The sequence below is a fragment of the Hemiscyllium ocellatum genome, chromosome 4 (assembly GCF_020745735.1).
Source record: "Hemiscyllium ocellatum isolate sHemOce1 chromosome 4, sHemOce1.pat.X.cur, whole genome shotgun sequence".
NCBI lineage: Eukaryota > Metazoa > Chordata > Chondrichthyes > Orectolobiformes > Hemiscylliidae > Hemiscyllium > Hemiscyllium ocellatum.
Genome location: NC_083404.1, coordinates 72,902,564 through 72,919,250, shown reverse-complemented (window position 1 = coordinate 72,919,250; position 16,687 = coordinate 72,902,564). Strand labels below are relative to the sequence as shown.

General features: G+C 39.4%; 1 protein-coding gene across 4 annotated transcripts in view; it reads left to right on the top strand.

The window, feature by feature from the left end:
- The window catches only part of tgs1 (trimethylguanosine synthase 1), a 58,607-nt gene extending 42,476 nt beyond the window's left edge, over positions 1-16,131 (top strand). For all 4 annotated transcript variants that reach the window (XM_060824324.1, XM_060824323.1, XM_060824326.1 and 1 more), the window contains one exon: positions 15,918-16,131. In XM_060824324.1, coding sequence (XP_060680307.1) covers positions 15,918-15,958 — 41 coding nt within the window. In that variant the 3' untranslated portion in view covers positions 15,959-16,131. The remainder of the gene's footprint in view (positions 1-15,917) is intronic.
- Positions 16,132-16,687: the final 556 nt, after the last annotated feature.

The window sequence follows — 16,687 nt, the reverse complement described above, 5'->3', positions numbered from 1 at the left end:
TCATCCAGCTTTGAGCAAAGTTTTGTTTTAAATTCAGATTAGAAGTCACCAGAGTTATATGCAGAAGCAAGTTTAATTTCTCTTCTAGAAGTTCAGGGAATGAGTGAGTGCTATCAGCAGGAAGGTTTTGTTTGGAAAACACACAGATTTCCTTCTATATTTAAATAGTTTGGCTTGTTTTCATTTAATAAAACATTATTCTGTTGATAAAGAATTTTAATGAACTTATGAAAAAAAATGTTATCAAGCCAGTTTTCATTCCAATATCTGACTTGTCCAGTAGTACCATCAGCTGGGATCATACGACAAAGGAGTGAAAGGTTAGTCGTAAACTTAGTGAATGGCAGAACAGATGCGAGCTGATATTGGCTTATTCCTGCTCCTAATTTGCATGTGAGAATGATTAATTCAACAAGCCAGGATTAAATTTAAAACTGAGAACGAAATTAAAAGAGAAGAACTGCATTAAAATAATTAAATAAGTAACCAGACTTGACTGGTTGGTGGCGGCAGAGTTGATCAGTGATTTCAGGATACATTTAGATTGGTAGTTAATGGATACAAACTTCAAGGTAGTGAGAATAGAGCAATGGAATGAGACTGACTGACTATTTTGTTCCACACATAACCAGCATAAACCCAAATGTACTCCTTATGGACCATAAATGACTCCTGTAAAACCATGTGTTTCATACAGTAACCAGTTTGAAAATCTCTTCAATCACAAAATAAATCGAGGAAGGTGAGCTGTGCAGAGAGAACTGTGGCAATAATTCCAATTTTTCAAATTTCACAATCTGCAGCCATTCATTCAACTATTCCTTTGAGAACATTAAACTTGAAATGCTCATGGAATGGAACAAAAACAAACTTCTGGTAATGCGTAAAGATTAAAAATGTTGATGTTTTCATTGTAGGCCTAAACATTTTTTTTTCCTTTCTGTAAATTTCAAGATTTATTCTTTTAGTATAGCTTTGTTGCTGCTTCAGATCTATTTCTGAAACGTGTTTTTCATCATCAGATCCTTCTCTTTCAAACTGCTTTACCTTAACTTTGTTACCTCTGAAATCTTTGCACTCTCCCAGAAGATCTCACCAAACATAATTTATTTTTTACCTCGCAACGCTGATGTGGAACAGGTAAGATCTATTTCTCATTTCTATTTATACTGTTAATTATTTGTTTCCAAAAAGTAGCATTATTTTCAAATCCATAATAAATAAATTTAAAATTGTGTTGATTGACAATTCTTCCTAGATCTGTTGTTTGGCAATCACTTTGCTTTGCACAAGTATGCTTATTTATGTGTGAGCTCAACTTTATTTTATGCACTGCTGTATGAAAACATGTCTGCACATTCTAAATAGCACGACATTCAAATATTTTGTTCCCATAGACATCCATTTGGTTTTTTTTCCTTAGTATATCGTATTACTCATGAATAGAGGAAAATAGGAGTGAGCTTAATTAGATAGTTTCTGAAAATCTTCATACCTTTGATCGCAAAGTAGAGTTCTAACTTCGTTTACCAAAACTAGAATCAGATTTTCTGTATATTTCCATTTCTCTTTATTTTCCTTTATCTGCTATGACTCATTAAAATGGAAATAACTTGTTTTAATCCAGGTATGTTTATATTTTCCACTTTTTTCTTCACTATGTAAATATATCTTTACCAATGTTAGAAACTAAATTCTAGTTTCCAGAAATGATCAATTTTCCATAGAAGCTTGAATTATTGTCATCAAAACTTGTAGCAAAGCATTTACTTTGTTAGTTAATGTTGTCACAAAAAACACAGTTGTGCCAAAGTGGTTGCATTGTGTTAGTTTTATATTTTTCATTAAAAATCTTGTATTGAACTTTTTTTTAGCTTTATAGTTGGTTTACCTGGTACTTCCACCAGATGGCAACAGTACATTGAGTCAATCCAAAGTCTACATTGTCATCTTTTGTCATTTTTGTATTTTTTATGAAGATTTGCTTTCCTAAATATAATTAGAAAGCTTCAGAAAGTTGGCAAGAATTTAGAAAGTTTCTGGTAGGTTAGATTCCTATTCATGAATAGTAGTGACCCTTGAAGGGAATGGAAGATTTCCAATTGCAATTTGCGAGTGTTTTTCTGAGATTTGTTTTCGAGTGCAATGTTCAAATTAAGAGCAGGTTTAATTTTTATTCATGCTATACGTCATGTTGTTATGCTAAATAATGAGGTTAAGTTGTTATTATTCATGGGCTGAGGGCTCACTGGCTGGGCCAGCATTTATTGCCCAACCCTAATTGCCTAGAAGGCAGGTAAGAGTCAACCATATTGCTGTGGGTCTGGAGTTGCATGTAATCCAGATCAGGTAAGGATGGCAGATTTTCTTTCCTTCAGGATGTTGGTGAACCAGATGGGTTTTTCCTGACAAAAATGCATGGTTTTTCATGGTCATCAGTAAACTCTAAATTCCAGATTCTTCTATTTTTGAAATCAGATTCTACTATCTGCCATGGTGGGATTTTATTCCAGGATCATAGACCATTAGCTGACCTTCTGAATTGACAGTTTAACAATAACACCACTAGGCCATCATCTTCCCCCAGCCATTCCCCTGGCACTTGGAGCACTGAAAAAAAATCTTGATTGACTGACTCCACTCTGCAAAAAACAATTTGAATAAATTGGATTTAGTAAATTAAAAATTAACATCCAGCCTGCAGAGGTGGTCTATGCTGCTTTCTATTCCAATGTTGTTGCAATCGCTGCACGACCAAAAGAAAAACTAAATTGATGTTTGCTCTTATGTCTCTAGTACTTTCAGGAAAGTTTCCACAAGCAGTGTATAGAAGGCCCTACTTAAGAAGGGTCAAAATTCGACGTACCCTTGGGAAATAGAGAGAGAATACGACCCCTCAAGGACCAGAGTGGATATGTATCTGTAGAACTAAGTTCTCAATGAATATTTAACGCATGAAGACTTGGGGAAGTTAATGGTGATATCTTGGGGATGGTCCGTATCACAGTGGAGATGGTGTTAGACATATTGGAATGTTGTGGTTCTGTTCGCTGAGCTGGGAATTTGTGTTGCATCCAGACACACTATACAGTCAACACAGGAATTCAGGACATCATCAGAAATAAACACGTAAACAAGGAAGAAACTATGGTCTCATTTGATGTAGCGGCACTGTTGACCTCTATCGACAAAACCCTAGCCAGAGAAACAATAGCCAACCTACTGGACATACAGAACAGACAACAAGACGGTGAACCTATCAGCAAAGACTGCATACTCAAACTACTGGACCTGTGCCTCACAACACACTTCACATTCAACAACCAAATATATGAACAAATAACGGCACACCCATGGGCTCACCCATCTCTGGACTCCTAGCAGAAGCAGTAATGCAAAGATTAGAACAAACAGTCTTACTGCAAATTCAACCCAAACTCTGGGTTAGATATGTGGATGACACCTTTTGTACTCATTAAAAACACAGAAATAGAGAACACACACTGGATCATCAATGCCACACTCACAGGAATCCGATTCAGCAGAGAGGAAGAAAAGGGCAACCAACACCCGTTCCTAGACGTGATGGTACAGAGAACACCGAACGGAGAAATCACCACAAAGATATACAGGAAAGGCACACACACAGACCAAGTCCTGAACTACGAAAGCAACCACCTCAACACACACAAAAGAAGTTGCATCAAGACACTGTTCACAAGAGCCACAACACACTGCAGCACACCTGAACTGCAAAAAGAGGAAGAAGAACACCTCTACAATGTATTCGCCAAAAACAGATACCCCCACAATTTCATCAACAGATGCCTAAGGGAAAGACAACCGAATGAGGACATGCCACAACACAAAGGACTAGCCACTTTACCATACATCAAGAACATTTCTGAACTGACAGCCAGACTACTACGACCACGAGGACTCCTAACAGCACACAAACCAACAGCCACTCTCAGACAACCACTCACTAGGACAAAAGACCCAATACCCAGCATGAGGAAAACCAACGTAGTATACAAAATCCCATGCAAGGACTGCACAAAACACTACATAGGACAAACAGGAAAACAGCTAACGATCCGCATCCATGAACATCAACTAGCCACAAAATGACTTGACCAACTATCCTTGGTAGCCACACACGCAGATGACAAGCAACATGAGTTTGACTGGGACAACACTACTATTATAGGACAAGCCAAACAGAGAACAGCCAGGGAATTCCTAGAGGCATGGCACTATTCCACTGATTCAATCAACAAGCACATCAACCTGGACCCAATATACCGGCCACTGCAGCGGACAGCTGGAACTGACAACCGGAGGTGGCAAATTCAAATGCAACACAAATTCCCAGCCTGGCGAACAGAACCACAACAACGAGCACCCGAGCTAGAAATCTTCGCACAAACTTTGAAAACATATTGGAATATATGAAGGTGGATAAGTCTTCTGGTCCTGACCAGATATATCCAAGACCACTGCAAGAGGCTACAGAAGAAATTGGCAGAAGCCCTGGCTGATATTTTTGTGTCATCGTCAGCCACAGGTGAGGTCCCAGATGACTTCAGGGTAGCGAATGTTTTTCCTTTATTCAAGAAGGACTGCAAAGAAAAACCTGGGAACTGGATGTTGGTTTGCTCACTGAGCTGGAAGGTTTGTTTTCAGATGTTTCATCACCATACTAGGTAACATCAACAGTGAGCCTCCGGATGAAGCACTGGTGGTATGGCCTGCTTTTTATGTATGTGTTTAGGTTTCCTTGGGTTGGTGATGTCATTTCCTGGTTTTTTTTCCCTCAGGGGATGGTAAGTGAGATCCAAGTCAATGTGTTTGTTGATAGAGTTCTGGTTGGAATGCCATGCATCTAGGAATTAGATTAAGTACCCTACAGTGTGGAAACAGGCCCTTCGGCCCAAAACGTCCACACCGACCTGCCGAAGCGCAACCCACCCACACCCATTTCCCTACATTTACCCCTTCACCTAACACTACGGTCAATTTAGCATGGGCAATTCACCTAACCTGCACATTTTTGGTCTGTGGGAGGAAACCAGAGTACCCGGTGCAAACAGTCGCCTGATGCGGGAATTGAACCTGGGTCTCTGATGCTGTGAGGCAGCAGTGCTAACCACTGTGCCACCATGCCACCCAAATTCTCGTGCGTGTCTCTGTTTGGTTTGTCCCAGTCAAAGTGGTGTCCTACCTCATCTGTAGTATATTCACCTATACAGTGTACTCAAAAAGAACGGGTACCCAATGAAGACAGTCCACCAATTTTTCAGCACCAAACCCCAAAAAGCAGACGAAACATGTTCAGAAACCCTAGCCACTCTCCCCTACATCAAAAACATCTCTGAAATGATTGCTAGACTAATCAGACCTCTTAGCATCATGGTAGCCCACAAGCCCGCCAACACACTTAAACAGCAGCTAATGAACGTGAAACACCCTATACAGACCACAAGCAAAACTAATGTCATTTACAAAATACCTTGCAAGAACTGTAACAAATACTACATTCAACAAACAGGCAGAAAACTAGCCACCAAGATATATAAACATCAACTAGCTACAAAAAAGGCATGACCCACTCTCACTAGTATCTTTACATACAGATGAGGAAGGATACCACTTAAACTGGGACACCATATCCATCCTAGGACAAGCCAAACAGAGACACGTGTGAGAATTCCTCGAAGCATGGCATTCCAACCGGAACTCTATCAACAAACACATTGTCTTGGATCCCATTTACCACCTTTTGAGAAAAAGAACAGGAAATGACATCACTATATGAAATATTGTCACCAACCCAAGGAAACCTAAACCATAAATTAAAAAGTGGGCCATACCACCAGTGCTTCATCTGGAGGTTCACTGAAGATGTTACCCAGTATGGTGACGAAATGTCTGAAAATGAACCTACCAGTTCAACGAGCAAACCTATATCCAGAACCTCAACCTAAGCTACAAGTCTTCTCAAAACTTGCTAACACCTGGGAACTATAGACCAGTAAGCCTAACATCTGTGATAAGTACGTTAATTAAGAATGATCTGAGAGCTAAGATATGCATGAATTTGGAAAGACAAGGTTTGACTAGGAATAGTCAGCATGGCTTTTTGCCTGCCTCACAAATTTGTTAAAGTTCTTTGATGAAGTGACCAATAAAGTTGATGAGGGCAAGGTGGTAGACATAGTCTGTATGGATTTCAGTAAGGCCTTTGATAAGATTCCACATAGTATATTGCTGTTGAAGGTTAGATCGCATGGCATCCAGTGGGAGCTGGCAAATTGGATACACAATTGGCTTGATGGTAGGAAGCAGAAGGTCAAAGTGGAAAGATGCTTTTCAGACTGGAGACCTGCGACAAGTGGAGTGCTTCAGGAATCTTGGAGTTCAGGTGCAAAAAGTGGAGTCAAAGGTAGTCTTTTGAAGAAGGCGTTTGGATCACTGGCCTTCATCAGTCAGGACTTTTAGTATAGAAGTTGGGAAGTTAGGTTATAGTTAGACAGGATACCGCACTTGGATTATTGTGTTCAGTTTTGGTCACTTTGCTATAGGAAGGATGTTATTAAACAGCAAAGAGTGTAGAAGAAATTTACAAGGATGTTGCCTGGACTCCATGGTCTGAGTTATAGGGAGAGGTTGGACACGCTAGGATTTGTTTCTTTAGCGCAGAGGAAACTGCGAGGGGACCTTATAGAGGTGCATATGATCATGAGAGGCATGGATAGAGTGAATGCACTTAGTTTTTATCAAAGGGCTAGGGAATCAAGGACTAGAGGACATCCGTTTATTGTAAGAGGGGAAAGAATTAAAGGGAACCTGAGGGGCAACCTTTTTGCACAGGGTAGTACAGGTATGGAGTGAGCTGCCAGTGCAAGTGGTTGAAGCGGGAGTGTTAACAACATTTTAAAAGGCAATTTGACAAATACACTGATAGGAAAGGATTAGAAGGATATGGACCAAGTGCAGGGAAATGGGGTTAGCGTGGATGGACATTTTGGTCGGCATGGACCAGTTTGGGTCAAAAGGGCCTGTCTTCGTACTGTCGTACTCTATAACAGTTGCAGCAGGTCAGCAAGAACATCCAAGAACAAGTACACAGCTTTAGTATAGATGATTCTTTTGTTTTTCCATTTTACAACTTATTTTATTTGATTTATTTCTTTTGCATTTCATAAACTCCCACTTTTGAAAACTAACTTGCACGGTTTAGCTCTCATGATTGTTATATGTCCAGTTGAACACAATCAAGTCATGTTTCATCAAGGAATTTGAAACCAGATTTTGTATTGAGCCGCCTTGGTGTTTTGTTGCAAAAGGTTATTAAGTATATATATGTATACATCATTCTTTTATATTTCAAGCTTTTATCTACTAATTTGGGATCTGGCCAAATGCTTCATATATTTTAATCTTAGAAATACATTGATAGAAAACTGTAATTGTACAGGGCAACTGTTATCTCCAATATTATCGGAAAGAAACTATTTTTTCTCTCAGGGAAGGGAAGCCACAGCCCTATGCTATTATTGTGCTTATGTAGCAGTAAACAATTATCTACTTCCGGCTGAGAATCTAATTCACCAAGCAAGTTGAGTGCTTGATCAACAAAACATTTAAAATATTTTCTAACTTCAGTGTGTTTAACCAATTTGTTGTTATGATTAGATTTTCTGAATAGTACTGTTGTGCTATTTTTAAAAATCTAATTGTGCTTTCTGGTATAAAGTTTGTTCTTGTTTGTGCAGTAAAGTATACATTAATTTGGGCCTGAACTTTGAACTGAATGTTCTGTAGATTGACAGCAAAAGATTCAACAGTGATTTAAGTTAGTTGGTGGATGATACAATAATTATCTTCATATGTAAATTACATTTGAGATTCATTTGCAGGAAGCAGCATTCTTCACCTCCCTGGATTATTTAATATCATGATAATATCAGAAACTGCAGTGTTCATTAGGGAATTTTGATGACCTGGTAAAGCCTTGTGAAGTGAATGTCCTCGTTTGCTTATGAAACAACAATCAGGCTTTGGAAATTCCAAGGAATTTCTGGAATGCAGCAATTTGACATTGGAATTGCACCCACTCAGCCTGAAAACATTCACAAAATTAATGAGTCAGTTGAAACTCTTGCGTGATAATGCATCTGATACAGTCTGTAAGCAATAAGCTATATAACTGGAATGAAATATGCACATTTTGTGAATATAACTGTTATGTATACACTGATGTATGTTAGTTGCTAAGAAAAGCATTGCTCCACTTTGCTTAAGATATTATGTAAATCTACTTGTTACAGAACAGCATATCCTTTCTTCTTTGTTGAACTTGTTTTGTTGACGTAATTATCAGGCAGATAGATTCAGCAATCTACCTGCTGAAGTGCTAGAAGATATGAATCTTGTGATTACCAAGAGCCATTTCATCCCACATCAGTTCAGATAGTGGTAACCTCCACTCTTCTTAAAAATTACATTGTAAACTTTTGATGTGGGCAGCACAGTGGTTAGCACTGCTGTCTCACAGCGCCTGAGACCCGGGTTCAAATTCCGGCTCAGGCGACTGACTGTGTGGAGTTTGCACGTTCTCCCCGTGTCTGCGTGGGTTTCCTCCGGGTCCTCCGGTTTCCTCCCACAGTCCAAAGATGTGCGGGTCAGGTGAATTGGCCATGCTAAATTGCCCGTAGTGTTAGGTAAGGGGTAAATGTAGGGGTAGGGGTATGGGTGGGTTGAGCTTTGGCAGGTCAGTGTGGACTTGTTGGGCCAAAGGGCCTGTTTCCACACTGTAAGTAATCTAATCTAATCTAATCATTGTTAGGTAGTCTCCAGGATCAGCAGTCTCCAGTCTCATTTGTGAGCATGCTCAGGACTCATGCTGATATCTAATTATTTGAAGACATGGGCCAAGAACTGTAACACTGAGAGACATTCTGTGTACTAAATCCTGATAAGTTATTTTTGTGAACAAGAATTCATAACCTTGCAAATATTCCATGAGCACTATCCTGATCCTATGGAAGGTGGACAGATAAATTCATAATTTTAATTTTTATGAAGTGCATAACTTGAACATGTTAACATTTTTGCAATGCAATTTGCCTATATATTAATTGTGATACAGCAATGTCATAAACATGCAACAAGTCATTTATATTACATCCTAAATAATAAATAGAGCAACCAGAACTTTGGTCCAAAATATTAATTATAAAGAGAAAGGGAGCAGTTGGGTTTAAGGAGTGAATTCCTGTTTCCAAGGTGAGGCTTTGCGTCTTGAGAAGATTCTGAGAGATATGATATACATGAATTTGAAAAGACCGGGTTTGATTAAGTGTAGTTAGCATGGCTTCGTGTGTGGAAGATCCTGCCTCACAAATTTGTTAGAGTTCTTTGATGAAGTGACAAGGAAGGTTGATGAGGGCAGGGCAGTAGACATAGTCTATATGGATTTCAGTGAGGACTTTGATAAGGATCCACATGGTAGGCTGTTCTTTAGATGCCAGTCCTTTCTCCCTAGAGGAGTGTGTTGAATCTAGCTAAACTAGCTCTTCGTGGGTACTCATTGATAACTCAAGCATGAAGTAGTTGATTACATTGATTCTGTTAGGTGATCTTTTTTCTTGTGAAATGAGATATTTAAGGATCCTATCAGTGTTTTGTTATTGTTTGTACATTATAGAAAGAGGAAGCCTTGCATTGATAAATATAGAAATTAACCCTGTCATTTAATTCTCCGTGGGGACAAACTGGTTATGAAAACCAAGACACTGGCTGCTCACATTTGTTCTTATGGGTTATTTGGACATCTAAAGACATTCAATTCTATTGCTTTAACAGCTTGCTTTCACCTTGTTTTCATTTTATTATGTTTTTCCAGTGGGCAGGCAGCAAATCTAATTGATTATTTTATTAGGCAAGGCACACAACACAATACTTTTTACAGTTGAGATTTTTATTGTTTTTCTAAAAATCACAATAATTCTCATGTGAATCTAGAACTGAGAAGTATAAAAGTAATGCATCTTTGTTAAGTTATAGATAAGACACTGCCTCCATTTCTTAACATCAATGTTGGTACTGGTATAGAAATAGATAGCATTCCAGAGTGGATGCGTTTATTAATTAATCAGTTTTTGAAGCTATCTTGACAAGTGCAGTTTCCATGTGGTCACAATTCAGAACCATACCATTAACACTGTGGGACTAGTTAGTGTATAATTATAGAGTCATAGAGATGTACAGCATGGAAACAAACCTTTCGGTCCATGCTGACCAGATATCCCAACGCGATCTAGTCCCACCTGCCAGCACCCAGCCTATATCCCTCCAAACCTTTCCTATTCATACACCCATCCGAATGCCTTTTAAATGTTGCAATTGTACCAGCCTTCACCACTTCTTCTGGCAGCTCATTCCATACATGTACCACCCTCTATGTGAAAACATTGCCCCTTAGGTCCCTTTCATATCTTTCCGCTCTCACCCTATGCCCTCTAGTTCTGGACTCCTATCCATGCCCCTCATAATTTTGTAAACCTCGATAAGGTAACCCCTCAGCCTCCGATGCTCCAGGGAAAACAGCCCCAGCCCATCCAGCGTCTCCCCATAGCTCAAATTCTCCAACTCTGGCATCATCCTTTTAAATCTTTTCTGAACCATTTCAAGTTTCACAACATCCTTTCGATAGGAAGGAGACCAAAATTGCACGTGATATTCCAACAGTGGCCTCACCAATGTCCTGTGCAGCCACAACATGACCTCCCAACTCCTGTACTTAATACTCTGACCAATAAAAGAAAGCATACCAAACATTTTCTCCACTATCCTATCTACCTGCGACTCCACTTTCAAGGAGCTATGAACCTGCACTCCAAGGTGTCTCTGTTCAGCAACACTCTCTAGGACCTTACCATTAAGTGTATAAGTACTGCTAAGATTTGCTTTCCCAAAATGCAGCACCTCGTATTTATCTGAATTAAACTCTATCTGCCTTTTCTCGGCCCATTGGCCTATCTGATCAAGATTCTGTTGTAATCGGAGGTAACCCTCTTTGCTGTCCACTACACCTCCAATTTTGGTGTCATCTGCAAACTTATTGGCTTCGCATCCAAATCGTTTATGTAAATGACAAAAAGTAGAGGACCCAGCACCAATCCTTGTGGCACTCCACTGGTCACAGGCCTCCAGTCTGAAAAACAACCCTCCACCACCACCCTCTGTCTTCTACCTTTGAGCCCATTCTGTATCTAAATGGCTAGTTCTCCCTGTATTCCATGAAATCTAACCTTGCTAATCAGTCTCCCATGGGGAACCTTGTCGAACGCCTTACTGAAGTCCATATAGATCACATCTACCACTCTGCCCTCATCAATCCTCTTTGTTACTTCCTCAAAAAACTCAATCATTTGTGAGACATGATTTCTTATAATTGTGTGACAGTGCTGTAAGCACAGTGATTTGCCAGATTTTGTGTCTCAACCCCTGATATGTATCTCTGTTACATACACAAATGCCCAAATAGAGATATCTACCATACCCACGTAGGCAACCCCACTTGAATGCACACCTGACATGATCATTTCCTGTTTTGGATACACAGTTCAGACTGGCATATCTCTCGTGTGTCTTTCCATGCCCTGGCACCCTTCACACATACACAAATTTCATTTCTCCACAGGTAACTCTCATACACTTTTCACACACTCTGCAGCAAACTAGGAATGTTACAGGCCTGGTAATGGAGAGGCCCAGGTTAATGTTATGACAAGATGGGTTAAAATTCCACCATAGCAACTGATGGAGTTTAAATATATGTGATAGATGTGGAATTGAAAAACTTTCCTCTGTAGTGGTGACCATGACAACTAGCACAACCAAGTACTTTTTGGTTTTCAATTGGGTTTGTCAATTTAAAATGTTTCTTGGACCTTTCACATGGATTTTCTTGCTATCATATTTTGTTGCTTGACTTAATCCATTACAACTCCCTTATGACTGTGGTGAACTGTTTTGTCATTTTTGTCTTCTGTCTTCCTCCTTGTTGCAGACATTTCTGTTTTGCTTTTTTACTATCTTCTTTCATCTGGCCTCCTTAAGATCTGTTTTATTTGTAACTTTGCCTCGTTCTGATGAAAGATGGTCAACCTGAAGTATTAGACTTGTTTCATATATCCACCATTTTTTGTTTTTAATTAGATTTCCAACATCTGCTGTATTTTGCTCTATCAGTCATTCTGCTCTGATCTGTCATTCCTTCAATTGTTGGGCACTTGGAAATAAAATTCCAGCTATGCAGTCTCTTAGGAAAACTGACAACACTTTCTACTTTTCTTGAGTTTGTTTTTATTTTTCCTTGCTGAAAATGTGTTGCTGGAAAAGCGCAGCAGGTCAGGCAGCATCCAAGGAACAGGATTCCTGTTCCTTGGATGCTGTCTGACCTGCTGCGCTTTTCCAGCAACACATTTTCAGCTCTGATCTCCAGCATCTGCAGACCTCACTTTCTCCTCTTTTATTTTTCCTCGTCAGCCATGATTCAGTAGGTGCACAGTCCCCTCTGAGTTCAAAATTCTGGGTTCAAGTCCCATTCCAAAGTGTGAATGCAAAATCGAAGCTGACACTCCAGTACTGAAGAAGTACTGAACTGTCTGGATTTTGCAGCATTAGACTGAAACCCAGCTGAATATAAAAGTACTATTGGATTTTTTCAACAAAGGATTATTCTTGATTGTTATCCTGGAGTTTTTCTTCTGGCACCCTCTTGCTCAAATCCCTTACTTAGTCCTGTACATCCTGAAGCTACCATGTATGACCTGCCTCCTCAACCTCACCTGAGGCATGGTGACCCTCTTGTTAAACTCCTTACCAGTCATTTCTAATGAGAAAGCGGCCCTATGGTTCTGAGGAACTTTATCTATCATGGGTGAGCTGACCATATTTAATCCTCAGTCCCATTATAAAACAGCTATCTGATCATTATCACATTGCTGTTTGTGGAGATTATTGAGAGTAACTTGGCTGTCACATTTCTGACACTACAACAATAACTATGCTTAGAAATATGTATTTCATTCAAGTGCTTTAAGTTGTTTATTGTTTAGGAAAAGCATTACATAAACACAAGTCAGAAGACTTGTGAGTAAAGTTATAGTTCTTGGTATAAAAGAAACAGTAGCAAATGGGTATAAAATTGGCTGAACGATAGGAAACAGTTTAATGTAGTTTGTCAGCTGGAGAAAAGTTTATAATAGAGTTTCGTAACAGTTAGTATTGAGGTTCTTTCTTTTCCTAATGAACTCTAATGTTCCATACATGTTGTATACTCTGCTATATATGGCACAATTCAAAATTTGCAGATGCTACAAAAACTGAAACCATTATAAGTAGAGGTGGATAATCTATAAATTCAAAAGGCCATAGACAAACTGACAGAATAGGTGAACAGGTGGGAGATAACGTTCAATGTGATGAAATGTGAAGTGATTAAGTTTGCTGGAAGAACAGGGAGCGACACTTAGAAAATGAAAGGTGCAATTCTAAAGAGCAGACGGGCCTGGAGTATATGTGCACAAACCAGTTAGGATAACAGGCAGGTTGAGGGAGAGAGTAATGAAGCATACAATACTCTAAGCTTTATTAATATGGCCATAGTACAAGAGCAAAGAGTTTATGTTGAACTTATTTAGGACACTGCTTAGGCTTCTGTTAGAGTACTGTATTCAGTTCTGGTCACTACACTTCACACTTTAGGAAGAATGTGAAGGCAGTGCAGAAAATATTTGAGATTCGTTCCAGGAATGTGAAAGTTCAGTTGCCAGGATAGATAGTTTAGTTGAAGAGAAGGCTGAGAGAAGATCTAATGGAATTGCTCAAAATCAGAAGGTAGTTGGAAGGAAGAGATATGGAGAAACTGTTCTCAATCTTGAAAGGATTTTTCTCAATCTAGAAAGAGAGAGCATAGATTTTAAATTATCTGGCAAAAATAGTATGAGAAAAAATTGCTTTCATGCAGCATGCTCTGGAACGTACTACCTCAGTGTATTTGAAAGGAAATTAGGCTTTTATTTGAAGGAGAAGAATGTGAAGGATTATGGGGAGAAGGTGGGGGAATGACACTAAGCAAAATACTCCATTTGGAGAGCTGTGCAGACATAATGGGTCAAATGCCACCTCTTGTGCTGTAACTTAAGTGCATCAAGGGAAAAGCAATAAATGCTGGCTTATAAAGGATTAAAAATAATTATTTTAAAAGTTTTTCATGTTAATTTACAATTTATTTTCAATTCTGTGATTCAACAATTGTGATTTTAATTTCTTAGCTTCCCACTCTTTTTCTTTGAGTAAGCAGGGCAGCATGCTGGCTCAGTGGTTAGCACTGCTGCCTCACAGCCCCAGGGACCCAGGTTTGATTCCAGCCTCAGGTCGCTGTCTGTGAGAGTTTGCAAGTAATCCCAGTGTCTGCCTGGATTTCTGTTGTGTGCTCTGGCTTCCTCCCACAGTCTAAAGATCTGCAGGTTAGGTGGACTGGCCATGCCAAATTACCCCACTGTGTCCAGGGGTATTCAGGCTAGATCAATTAGTCATGGTAAATGCAAGGTTACGATGGATCTGGGTGGGATGCGTTCAAAGGGTTGGTGCAGACTCAGTGGGCTGAATGGCCTCTTTCTGCACTGTAGGGTTAGAACATAGAACAGCACAGCACAATACAGGCCCTTTGGCCCATGATGTTGTAAATTATCTTAAGATCAACCTAATCTATACACCCCTCAATTTACTGCCATCCATGTGATTGTCCAGCAGAGGCTTAAATGTCCCTAACGTCTCTGACTGTACTACCACCAATGGCAATGCATTCCATGCACCCACCATTCTGTGTAAAGAACCTCTGACCTCTCCCCTATACTTTCTTCCAATCACCTTAAAATTATGATCCCTCGTGACAGCTATTCCTGCCCTCGGGAAAAGTCTCTGACTACTTTATCAAATGCTGACTGGCCTGCTGTGTCTTTCCAGCGCCACATTTTTCAACTCTATCTACTCTATCAAAGCCTCTCATTAAGTTGCATACCTCTATCAAGACACCTCTCTTTCTTCCTTCTCTCCAGTGTGAAAAGCCCCAACTCACTCAACCTCTCTTCATAACACAAGTCGTCCAATCCAGGCCAGCATACTGTTAAATCTCCTCTCTGAAGCATCTACATCCTTCCTGTAATGAGCTAACCAGAACTGGACACAACATTCCATGTGTGGTTTAACCAGGGTTTATACAGCTACAGCAAAACCTCACTGCTCTTTGATGAAAGCCAAAACCATATGCCTTCTTAACAACCCTGTCAACTTGGGTGGCAACTTTTGAGGGATCTAGGTACATGGACCCCAAGATCCCACTGTTCTTTCACACTGCCAAGAAGGCTGCCTTTAACCCTGTATTCAACATTCAAATTCAACCTTTCAAAATGAATTACTTTGTATTTATCCAGGTTGAACTCCACCTGCTATTTCTCAGCCCAGCTTTGCAAGCTGTCAATGTCTTATTGTAACCTGCGACAGCCCTCAATGCTATCTGCAACACCACCGACCAACCTACTAACAATCTTTCCATTTCTTCATCTATGCCATTTATGAAAACTACCAAGAATAGAGGCCCAAGAACAGATCCAATGGTGTGGGACAGGCAGAATACTTTCTGTCTACTTCCAATCTGTGTCTTCTTTCGACCAGCCAATTCTGTATCCGTTCTCTGATTCAAAGGTCTAGCTGCAGATTGTGGGAAAACTAACTTTGAAAATAAGTTGACACTTATTTCAGAGTTTAAGTGCTATATATTGTGGAACTTGATATCTTTCTTGAGTTTATCCTTTGTTTACTTAATTGCTTATTTGTTGCAGGTGGCATCCTTAGCTGGAGCAGGTGGACAAGTAGAAATTGAACAGAATTTTCTCAACAACAAACTGAAGACAATCACTGCTTATTTTGGTGACTTAATCCAGAATGCGTAGGACAATTTAAATATCAGCATTTGTTTAATTTGTTTGATTCAAATAAAGCTTAATTGGTATGTACTGCTCATTCCAGTGATTTACATAGTTTTTTATAATAAAACATTCCACAATGCCTCTCAGATGATTGTGTCAAAATATTTGTTCAAACATATATGGAAACAATAGGACAAGTGACCAAAGTCTTGATCAAAGAAAGACATTTTTGGAAACCTTTGAAGGTGTGGAAGAAGCATAGGAGAGAATTTCAGTTTTAAGCAACTCTGCATAGAACCACCAATGGTGAAGTGAAGAAAATCGGGATTCTGCATGTGACATATCAGAGCAGCACAAACAGCTCTGGATTATGTTAATGCTTTAAAACAAAAGCAATTATAATATGTGATATTCATATTTTTTTTGATTTGGAGATGCCAGTGTTGGACTGGGGTGTACAAAGTTAAAAATCACACAACACCAAATCAAGGATCTCCACAACCATCTGATGAAGGAGCAGCACTCCAAAAGCTAGTGCTTCCAAATAAACTGTTGGACTATAACCTGGTGTTGTGATTTTTATTCTTTTTTTGAACTTCGTCTGACAACTAATTCAACAAAAGCTAGATGACCACATGGCATCATTATGAATTATTAGCTGAGGACTAAGAATGGCTAATGCA